This window comes from Marmota monax, unplaced genomic scaffold, assembly GCF_021218885.2.
Source record: "Marmota monax isolate L192 unplaced genomic scaffold, Marmota_monax_Labrador192_F-V1.1 WCK01_AAM20220418_F8-fsc00052, whole genome shotgun sequence".
In the NCBI taxonomy this organism is placed as follows: domain Eukaryota; kingdom Metazoa; phylum Chordata; class Mammalia; order Rodentia; family Sciuridae; genus Marmota; species Marmota monax.
The window spans coordinates 5,365,827-5,377,866 of record NW_026693473.1 but is presented as its reverse complement, the minus strand read 5'-3'; the positions used below and the strand labels follow the sequence as shown (position 1 = coordinate 5,377,866).

The following is a 12,040-nucleotide window of genomic DNA, read 5'->3' as shown; positions in this document are numbered from 1 at the left end:
AATAAATTACATATTGTTAATCTAGCTGGATACTACTAATAAAAAATCCATTTTAAAAACACAACCCCAAACTTAAGTGGAATCAATCTATACATTATTAAAGGGGCTTTTCACTGTGGCATAGTTTTTGAGCAGCCCATTAACCTGACACTGAAGTCCACTCACTCTCCACCCCATCTCCAGGGAGCTCCTGCCTCACCCCTCAGCACCTTAGAGGCTGGTTCTCATCTCACTGTCCCCTTCCCTTGAATGTCTATATCCCTTTTCTCCCTATACCCACTCCCCAGCCTGCCTCCTAGTCACCTTTGAAGCTCCTTCTCGGAATCCCTGTCTGTGGAAATCCTCTATTCTTTGGTAACCATCCAGGCTGGGTGGCTGTTGCTTTATTTTAATTCTGTTCAAACAATTATGGCCCACAGGCCTGTCTTCTCCTGCTGAACTCCAACCTCCTTATAATCCCAGGACATGGCATAGCACTGTACAAGAGTTGTTGCTTCGTACATGTTCAGCTGAACTGAACTCAGGTGGATCCCTCTGGCATATGTTTTTGGGCTGAACATTAGCCTGCTTCCCATTTCCATTGCAACTCTATCTCAGCACCCCTTACTTCAAAGCTGTGTCTTCGTGCACCTCCACACCCTCTGGCCCTCACTTCCCCACTTGGCAGGGAGTTCCAGAGGAACAAAAGGGGGTGGAATTTTCATACTGAATCTTCCCATCACCCACTATGCAGCATCCTGCCTGTACCTCATACTTGGGAGATAAACAATGAATGTTCATGACTATAAATTGTCATATGCCTGTGTGACTGAGACTCCTGCTCTACTCCTCTTGGGCAAAGTTATGCTGCCCCATTCTGAAGATGACTAATTTTGCCCAGTAACTGGGAATAATAGCACAGGTCAACCAAGACTCAACATTACAGCAGGCAACCTGTAAAGCTCTACTTCTTTTCTCTTGCCCCAACTAGAAACTGGTCCTTTCCCAGAAAGCCTTTTCTAAGAAAGACACTCACATCTTGAACCAAATTTGGGAACCAATCTAAAAACCATTATCCATGATTTCTTAATCACCCCCTTTCTTTCTCATCTAATTATGTTTATTTCAACCAGCATACAATCAAGTTGGAATATTTTTCAGGGCAGGAGACAGTCCTTTCTAGTTGCCAAGGAGAAGGGAAAAAAATCTTTTAAAAGAGAATTATTGATCATCTCCGAACAGTGGCCATGAATGTGACTGAATTAATGGGAGACCATTCTGGTCTTGAGGGATTTGTAGGTCCTGCTCCATGGGCCTGGACCCTCTTTTTAAACCCATCCCCATTGTGTATTCATTTGGTTCCCCACTCACACATCACTGGCTATCATGAGATGACGGGCAAGTGCATATTTGTTTGGTTTGGGTGTTGTTTAACTTCTACCTCCAAGTGTAAGATTCTATATGGGTAGAGAGGCTTTTGTTTAGTTCACTGTTGTGTTCTCAAACAGTGTTGCTGGATAAGTAAGCAAACTTAAAAATCTCATTTTGAGCAGGCTAGGGTTGTGGCTCAGTCGTAGAGCACTTGCCTAGCATGTGTGAGGCACTGGGTTTGATTCTTAGCATTGTATATAAACAAAAAAATTTAAAAAGGTTCATTGATAACTATATATTTTAAATCTGATTTTGGAGATTCCTGTGTAATAAAGGGCAAAAACCATGAAAGGAAATGAAGACATTTTGTGAACAAATGTGGAATCAGAATCCTAATCCTCTCATTCTCTCATTTGGCTTTCTCTGATAAAGCATCTTATTCAAAATATGCTATTAAATTTGTCATAATTTGATCCACAGTAAGAAAAACAAGGAATTTGATGCTTTATGTACATGAAAAAACTCCTCCCTTTCCACTCCTATTTCCTGATGGCCCAAGTCCCCACCCCACTAGTTTGGAAAGCCAACATTCTGAGGCCAATGAAGGAGTGTTTATGTGCCATCAGGCATCTGTAACACATTTTGTTGTTAAAGGCTCAAGTACACACGATGTGTAAGAGCACCCAGGAGAGTCCCTCAATTCATTATTTCTGTCTCCTTGCACAGCACACTGAGCGTTAGTTCCAGAGGGAACAGTAAGTGCCACCCAACTTCCAGTCGGGCTTTGAGTCGAGCACATGCTAGTGCCACTTGGAATGTCCAATTATCAGTAAGTCATTTTCTGTTCCCTCTTTGGAACAAGTATGATCAAAATAAATGTCTTACTATGGCAGGAAAAGCCATCACTTTTCTGAGAAAACTGAGCTAAAACTCATTAGCAGGTATATAGACTCTCCTTCCCCTGAGAGTTGCAGTCCTTTCTCCTGACAGACTCAAAGCTGGGTAGAAGCCAGCTGAGAATCCGAGGACCCTAAATCTCAGCCACCCCCAACCCCTGGCCCTGCAAATACCCAGCCATCCTGCACCTGTCTTTTCCCAACAAAGCTGAGGCTGGGGTAACCGCTATCTCCCTGAGAGAATCTCCTCAGCCTCGGGACTTGATGCCAGTCTATGGTGTAGTACGCCTCTCATCACTAAGGCTTTCAACATTTATCAGAGGTTCTGAACTTTGGAATCTCATCTGAGGCTCTAAAATATAGATGCAACTCACCCTCAGATTCTGAAACAGAATGTGTGGCATAGGGCCTCATGATCTGTGGGTTTGACAAGACCTCCACTCTGTTAGATGACTTTAATGCCAGAAGTCCAAGGACCACACTAGAGAAATACAAATCCATATTCACACTTGACACCTCCTGTTTCCTATAACAAAATGGACAGCAGTTTTTATCTATTTTTAAATAAATGCTCTCAGATCCATGCCTATTCTATGACACACTATGACTGTGGCTCCTAGTCTCTCTCCACTCCAACCCAGATTACCTCAGACTTCACCCTGATCATGTTTTTTTCTCTGCTCAGAATCCTTCCATAGCTTTTTTTGTTTATCCTTTAGCCTTGTATTCATATTTCCAGAATTAGCAGGTTGAGGTCAAGGACACAATAAGCACAGGGGTTATCAGAAAGAGGCGATTCTGGATGGTGACCAATTAGTCATGCATTAACATAATAAATTTTAAAAAATTACTGAGGACATTAAGGATGTTAAAAATTTACTGTGGAGAGGAAGACCTGAGGCTCGGTAACTCCTGGGGCGACTTCCTCCTCTCACTGCGTCCCAGGCCTCACCAGCCTCCCATACCTGCTGGAAGGAGGTGCTCAGGTCCCTTCTTGGTAGATGCTCACCATAGAAAAACCACTTTCTGTCAGGATAGTGTTTGCATTAAGAAAAACAAAGTAAATACCAACGTGAATACCAAGGAAGAAGGCTGGGGTAGGAAAGGGGCATGAAGCAGGCATGAAGTAGGGCAAAGGCACAGCCAGCAGGGTGCGCTATGGAGTAATCAGGAGAAGAGGGGCTAGTAGTCCATGAAGTCCTCAGACAGGAAGGGTCTGAGCAGGCCAGTGAGGAGCCTCTAGCTCACTCCCTAGCCTGCAAAGGCTGGGAGCACACAGAGAGGAGTGGAGCCCAGAGCTCTCAGTTCTACCTCCTCCTAGGGAAGAGGGATAGAAGATGGCCCGAAGATGGTGACACCAAAGGGAAAGGGGCGACATCTACCTCACTCCAACCAGAAAGCAACCCTGTGGAGCAGGACCTTCCATCTTTTCCTCCCTCCCAGATTCCTCTAAGCCTCCTCCCTGCCCTCTTTCTGGGCTTTTACTCTGCCACAAAAAAGCATCTATTATCTACTTGAAATTGTCCAAATGATCAGAGGATTGCCATCAAAAAACTAAGCTGAAAGATGGCAGAATAAGTTGGACATCATTATCTTAAGTACATGGATGATTGCACGGACGGTGTGACTCTACATGGTGTACAACCAGAGAAATGAAAAGTTGTGCTCCGTTTGTGTACAATGAATCGAAATGAATTCTGCCATCGTGTATAACTAATTAGAAAAACAACAACCACCACAAAATGAAGCTGAAAACTTTAAAGTTTCTGATTACTACTACAGCAAATGAATATCCTTCAAGATATAGGCCACAAAGATCAGCATCAGCAAGGCTGAGTTAATGTGATTGTAACTGAAAAATAAATGAGAATGGGTAGTAACTGTTTTAGGGTAATTTGTGCTACAGATAAACAGCTGTAATTTTTAAATGATGGGACATCTGGAAAGGAGTATTGGAGTCTGACTGTCTTATAGCTCAGGTAGTCTGAGGATTAATCTCAGGCTGTCAGTAACTGTAGGTTGTTGTGCAAATCTCATCCTTTGGGACCAATTAATCTATCAGGGCCCTTTGATCAGTGATATTCCAGCATAAAATTATAAATCTCTCAAGGTCAGGGTGTTTTTCTCTTTTCCCATCACCCAGCACAGTTCCTGAAAGCAGGGAGGCTAACGAGCATGGACTTTGATGTTAGGTGGACTTGGGTTTGACTCCCTGACCTGCCACTAGCTGTATGACCCTGGAAGTTTATTTAATCTTTCCTAAACCTCAATTTCTTCATCAGAAAAATGGGAACCAGCAGTGCACAGTGGCACACACCTGTAATCCCAGCAATTTGGGAGGCTCAGGCAGGACTGTAAGGACAAGGCCAGCTTCAGTAACTTAGACTCTCAGCAACTTAGCAAAACTCTGTTTCAAAATAAAAAATAAAAAAGACTGGAGTTGTAGCACAGTGGTACATAGTTGCTGGGTTCAACCCCCAGTATTTTTTAAAAAAAAGGCAGGGGGGACTGCTATCTGCCTCATATGTATAAAATAAGAAAAACCAAGTGATGGGATTAGATGTTCGATCACATTTATTTACACACATGAGGAATCCTGAGCTTTGAACAACATGAATTTTATAGACACATTTAATCTAGGTAACGGAATCTCAGGCCTGGAACCAGTCTTCCCTCTGATGTTTGAATCCAATTAACCAGTATGTTTCAAACTTTGAAGATGGTTCCCCCATGTGTGCATTCTCTGATCTGATTGGGTACAGAAGATGGCCCTGAGCCTTGGTTTCTTAGATATTTTCATTCTTCCTTCTTATGGGAAGAGAAAGTTTCTGCACCCATTATTATTCTGGTCACTTTTTTTTTCTTAACCACTAATCATTCTAAGAGCAACCCACAGTGCTCATTGTGTATTATCCAAAGCTGTCAGTTGGATTGCACAATGACCAACTTAGTTTAGAATGATTAAGGAGCTATAGTCACTACAGCTGGTGAAAGACTATTTGGAGTTTTTGTTTTTTTAAAATTACTCTCAAATCCCTTTCAGACACTCTTTGGCAAGCAAGAATTGACATAAGAAAAGTTCTAAGTTTTCACATGAGGCTCCAGAAAAATTGATCGAAGCAGATAAGATTTGTACTGCCCTATCCATTTGCAGTAGAGGAACTACGGACTTCAAAATTAATTTTCATTTCATCTCACTCTAGTCAGAATAGCATTATCAAGAATACAAGTAATAACAAGTGCTGATGAGGATGTGGGGAAAAGGCACACTCATATATTGCTGGTGGGACAGCAAATTGATGCAACAGTGTGGAAAGCAGTATGGGGATTCCTCAGAAAACTTGGAATGGAACCACTGTTTGACCCAGCTATCCCAGGCCTTGGTTTATACCCAAAGGACTTAAAATCAGCATACTACAGTGACGCAGTCACATCAATGTTTATAGCAGCTGAATTCACAATAGCTAAACTATGGAACCAACCTAGATGCCCTTCAACAGATGTATGGATAAAGAAAATGTGGTACATACACACAATGGAATATTACTGATTCTTAAAGAAGAATGAAATTATGGCATTTGCAGGTAAATGGATAGAGCTGGAGAATGTCATGCTAAGGGAAATAAGCCAATCCCAAAAAAACCAAAGGCCGAATGTTTTCTCTGATAAGCAGATGTTGATCCATAGTGGGGGGGGGGTGGGATGGGGTAGGGAAGAATGAAGGAACTTTGGAGAGTGCAGAGGGAAGTGAGGAGAGGGATGGGGTGGTGGAGACGGGAAAGATGGTAGAATAAGACAGACATTATTACCCTATATACATGCATTATTACACTACTGTTGTGACTCAGCACCATGTATTGCCAGAGGAAAAAAATTATGCTCCATTTATGTACAACATGTCAAAATGCATTCTACTGTCATGTATAACTAATTAGAACATTTAAAAAATTATCCAGTAAAAATATTAATTTTCATAGATTCAGAATAAGTCACTAGGTTCTGATAAATTCTGCCACCTGAGTGGAATGGCTTAAAAGCAAGACATTATTTTTAAGGGAAGACACAGGAGCCTCCAATGTGTCATAGTATGTTCACACCACCAAGAATTCACCTAGCCCCTTCAGACTCACCTCCCACCATCACTGCCAAGAGGCAGCATCCTGTTAGACTTCTCCTCTGTCCCCTGCCTGTAACTTAGCTCCCTGCTTTCAGGCCCTCCTCAAGAACACCACCCCCAGCTTCCCTACCTATGCTCCAAGGACTAGTGATACCTCAGCCCTTAGCCCCACCAGAGGGAACTCTCTGCTCCAACTCCACCAGCTCATTGTTGTTTTACTTCTTTGGTCCGGAACCCAGATAGCCACGTGCCATTTAAAAGTCCTTAGGTATGTGTGTCTGCACTTGAGGTAGACACTTCAATCTCCTGAAACAGGTACTTGCATATAGTATGTTCCAAAACAATTTGCAGATTTATTTTGCAAAAAAAGGGGTAAAAACCATGGGAAAGACAAGGAAGAATGGGGGAGGCTGAGTAAGACAGCCTGTAGGGGGTACTCTGAGAACATCGCTCTGGCTAATGGAAAATGGAATGGAATTGGCAGCTCTCAAAAAGAGCAAGCATGTAGTTAGTCCTTGTTTCTCCTCACAAGTCAGGTCTATCTGGAGTTGAATTAGCCCTTTCACACACATGGGAAACGGAGGAGTGAGGGGAGAATAATAAAAGGGGGAGACCAGTGAGCTGTTGTGGAGTGCCACTACAGACATTAGTACTGTCCTCTACTAAGCTGGAGAAACAAAATAGGACTGAAAATTATTCTGCCAGCAATAGTTTTGGAGGCATGCCCTATCCATGCCTCTTTTAGCTTAATGACTCCAAATTTTACCTTTAAGACTTATTTCCAGAATGATTCGGACCGAACTTTCATATGTTCATACGTGAATATAAGATCAGTGCAACTCCACACCATGTTTAACCACAAGAATGTGATCAAAGTTATAATGGGTTAAATCCTATGTGTGTATAATATGTCAAAATACACCCTACTGTCATATATACCTAAAAACAACAAATTTTAAATTACATAAGGTATACATGTATCAAAATATCACACATAACTTCATTAACATAAAAAAGTTTTGTTTTTGTGTGTCAGTTAAAGATAAATTTAATTTTTAAAAGTTTAAAAAAGAAAATAAGCAGTAAGCATCATGATGACTTTCAAATGCAACTCACATTTTAAATAAAAATTTATATGCTTTTTTATCTAAAAAAATTCCATTCCTTTTTCAAAAAAAAAAAAGACTTATTTCCATCATTCCCCAGGTCAGCAGGGAAGAGAAAGCTGAGAATACACCTGGTGGGACCCAAAGGAAAGGTGTCTGGCCAGCTCCGGCAGCAGATATTTAAACAGAATCTCCTCTTCACTGGCCTTTACCTTTTTTTTTTCTTTACTATAATTTGAATCCTTGGAGGGAAAAAATATTCCCACAGCCAGAAGTGGTAACTGGGCAAAAAGTCAGGCAGGCAGAGGCTGGCATGCTCCCTACAATGGGGTACCAGTCTCTTTCTTGTCTTTCCCTTCACCTTCTTCCTTCCTTTCTCCTCCCATCCCAGCTATACCTGTTTTATTGCCCTCTGTCTTAAGCCTCTTTTCCTTTTCCTTCATTCTCCCCCCTTCCTGGGTGATGTGTGTTTTTCCCTCTCTCATTCACTTCCTCTGTCTCCCTGCCTCCTTCCTCCTGTGGCTTTTCCATGCTCCCAGAAGTCACATTTCTCTAGAACACCTGTGTCAGAAGGTGTTCTAGCTAGCTGTGTGATTATGGCCAAGCTACTGTATATCTCTGGGTCTCAGTTTCTAGATGCTCTTTCAGTCCTTTGCAGCTCTGAAATTTGTCTCTGAATGAAATGGAATCAACCCACCAACATAGCAGCTGCTGTTGTAGAAACAGGAAAATCAGGCTAGGTGCCCCCGAAAGCACAAGCACCAGGGGGCGCCCGAGGACCACTCAAAGAAGGAGGATTTACTACTTGCTTTGCAGGCAGTTCTGGTATTGCAATCTGTCTCGTGAGATGGGTACTGTTGGTGGTGGTCCTGTTTTACAGGTGAAGAAACTGAAGCACCATTAACTGGAGGGATTTGCCCATGGTCACAAAGACAAGTCACATGAGGATAGGATTTACACTCAGGCAGATTCAAGAGCCTGTGCTTGTATCCCACAATTCTGCATTGCCCTGGCCACTGATGCTCACATGCCAGATTCCCATAAAGCTACTTAGTAAACACCTCTGGATCCCAAATGTGCTTAGGTTCCTTAGGTACAGAATACATGTATAGGTCCATCAATCTCTCTACCTCTGACCTCTAACACATTTGTCTATAGCTATTATTATCAACTCACTATTGCCCTATGTCCTCATCAGTATCCTCTGGTAGCCTTGTTCTTTATATTTTCAAATGTGCGTGTCTTCATGAGCACTGAGGCCGTGTCCCTGTGTCCTCTTCCCGGGATGGAAACACTTGGAAACTCACGATTTTCATATCACAATTCTTGTAGGCAGCCTCTAGCTACTCACCAGCAAAGCTACTACTGGATGGATTATGAGGGCTAAATGGTATTCACTTCACAAGGCCCAGACTGGGATGCTCTAATAGTTTGATAAATTCAGCAAACAGAAAGAGACAGCTCAGAGCTGTAAGGGACAGAGAGAGGAAGAAGCCCTGGTTTCTACTTGCAAGGAGATAAGAGAAGCATTCAAGGATTGAAGATCGTAAAATGTAATGCAAAGGTGAAAGTGTTTATCAAAATCACAACACCCTTGGGGAAACAAGGGACAGGAATATTATTTGTCCAGTCTGATCCTAAAAACTAGGACTGGCTCATGCATGGCTAGGAGTCAAGAGACCAAATACCAAGTCCCTCCCTTTCACCCTCAAATGTGTGAGTCCAGTTCCCTTCTGAAGCACAGCTCTGACACCTGTTGGGCAGTAATGGCTGTTTGGATGTCAGGTACACAACTGAGACCCATCACCAGATTTAGCCACCCTCATTCTCCCACAATTTCTTTGCATCTGTGCCAGCGTCAGATACACAGATGAGTGAATGAGCATGTGAGCAAGTGGGACAACAGTAAATGAAGTCATGCTCTCAGAAGGCACAGTCACATCTCCTGAAAAGAACAACAGAATTAACCAACCTGGGAATTCAGTTCTCATGGAAAGAAAGCCCAAGCCCCCACACACCCACCTTCTAATCTTCTGACTGCTTTTGTGTAGTACCCACAACATATAAATCGAAAGGCACTCATTTTTTAGAGTATGATGAGCCACCCATGCAGTGCTATTATGCTTTTTCTTCATTTTAGTGGAGATGTCACAGTTTCCACAGGGAAGTCTGATAACAGCCATTCCCCAAGAATTGAAGCATGGCATGTCCCCTGTTCTTGGGGAGCCCCTTCATCTGCCCTCCTTGTATTTCCTCTGCACCTCTCCAGAGCCAGCCTAGTGTCACAGACCTAAGAACAGAAGGAAGATGAAGAAAAGCCCAGGAGACTGTCCATCCACAGTCCACAACTTGGTCATCTTGGAGAGTCATGGAGAGTTCATCCCATGCCCCCTCTTTTGTGCCTGCAAAGATACATACCTCACTCTGTCTCAATCACAGATGGCCTCCTGCTATACTGTGTTAAGGGGTGATATATTTATCTGGATGGCTTGATATTTCAGGAGCTGGACACTGCTTCTCCATTCTCCACCAGGGTTTCAGAGCTGGGCCAGCACATTAGCACTGCCCTCCCTCATAAAGTGTCCCTCTGATGACTCAATCATGGTCCCAGTCAGAAGGTGCTGCAAGGGAGTTTGGGAAGCCAAACAAAGGGAAGTGAGCCTAGAGGCCCCTCTATTCCTGGGGCCGACTATACAGTGACGCCCACATGCCAGAAGGTGTCCCAGTGTTAGGGATGACCCCCAACCCTGCATGTCTGCTCAGGCCTCCAGCACCAGGGCCCTTCCCAGCAACAGCTGTGAAGACACACACAGTGGGTTCTCAGGTTCCTATGCCTATTCTGCTTCACTTGTACATTAGACCCAGTCAATACCACAGAAGGAAAGAACAGAAGGAAAGTTAATTATTCCATTTGTATAATCCAGAAATTATAAGGTAGCCACAGGAAAGTCTAGCAACAGGAGTTTGAGCCCAAGCCCCCTGGCCTAACTCTTGTAAACTCAGAGGGAAGTGACACTGATCCCCATCTCAGGCCCTTATATCAGATCTCAGGGCCCCCTCCTGGGATCTTCAAGGAGACAGAAACAGAAAGCACAAGGGGAAAAGAATAGCTTATTCCTTCTGAAAGAGCATTTGTGGCAAGGCTGTCTTCCATTTCTTCTTTTTTTTCTTTTCTTTTTTGCAGTAATGGGGACTGAACACAGGGATGCTTTACCATGGAGCTATAATCCAGACCTTTCTATTTTTCATTTTGAGACAGGGTCTTGCTAAGTTGCCCAGGCTGGTCTTGAACTTACAATCCACCCATCTTAGCCTCCCAAGCAGCTGGGATTACAAGAGTGTGCCACTGCACCCAGCTTCCATTTCTTCATTATTTGTGGTCAAGAGAAAGCCATGACTGGTGTAACAATGCAAAACAGTTAAAGCAACCTCTAATCATGGAATGGACAGCAGATGATAACCCATGTTTTAAACCTAGTTTCACAGGTCCACTTGCCAATAATCTTCTGAAAATCCCTGTATCTTGCCCCTACTTGATGGAGAGGTGAGCTCACTTTATGTGGTCCATTGCTCAGATAATCCTGCAGCCCCCAAGCTGTCTAGCAATCTTACCAACTGCGTGAGGTTCAAACTCATCAAAAGAAAAATGGTATATGGCTGCAAGGAATTGCTGCTCTTGAGACTGAGCCTCCCTTTCCAACATCATACAGCAAGAAGGTCCAGTCTCCAAGCTGCTTAGGCAAAAAGCATGCAATTAACAAATCCAGTGGTTTTTTTTCTTTGTTTTGTTTCTTTTGCAAGGTGTGGGGATATAGCTGCAGGATGAATTGCCATTTCCCTCTATCAATCTGGGCTTCCATAGGGCCTGATCAACAGGTCAGGGACTTGAGCTCAGTCTGTCTCTTGGGACAGATGATGGCTGCAGGGGAGCAGAGCCTGTTACCTGCTGCACGTCCTGCTGGAAGACGCAGAGCTGCAGCCGCTGGTGAAGCCGCACCTTGCGGTGCTGCCAGATGCTCTCAAGCCGCCGCTGGTGGTGCAGCACCTCGTGCACCACATCCAGCACCTGGTGCACCGCCTTGGAGTAGTTGGCTGTGGCTGTGAGGGACTCAGAGTTACCAGGACTCAGGGGACGCTGCAACACATCCAGCAGTGCTTTGCCATCCTGGCTGACCTGCAGGAAGGAAAGAGTTTAGGTCAAGGAACCAGAGAGGCAAGAAAGTCTGCTCTAGGGGTCCCTGGTTAAGCCTGAGAATCTCAGTCATCTCCAGGCTCATCAAAACCAAGACACATGTTAACCAGCAACAGCTGCCATGGTGCCCAGCCCATGGCCCAGGAGAGGGAAGGTCCTAGGGAAAAAAGTTGCCTGGAGCCACGGCCAGCTGCCTATGAGACCCTCATGAATTTTAGCTGCTAAGGGCAAGAACTCTGCCTTGTTCATCCCCACCCCCAGGTCTAGAACAATGCCTGGCACATAGCAGGCACTGGATGAGTATTTTGAATGACTCACGGACAACATCAGGCAGCAGAACTTCATTTCACAAATGAAGTCAAATATGTCATCACCATAA

At 43.8% G+C, this 12,040-nt stretch overlaps 1 protein-coding gene across 21 annotated transcripts in view; it reads right to left on the bottom strand.

The window, feature by feature from the left end:
* Positions 1–12,040, bottom strand: part of Kalrn (kalirin RhoGEF kinase) — a 636,773-nt gene that overhangs the window by 350,602 nt on the left and 274,131 nt on the right. For all 21 annotated transcript variants that reach the window (XM_058583507.1, XM_058583505.1, XM_058583504.1 and 18 more), the window contains exon 9: positions 11,413–11,643. In XM_058583507.1, coding sequence (XP_058439490.1) covers positions 11,413–11,643 — 231 coding nt within the window. The remainder of the gene's footprint in view (positions 1–11,412; positions 11,644–12,040) is intronic.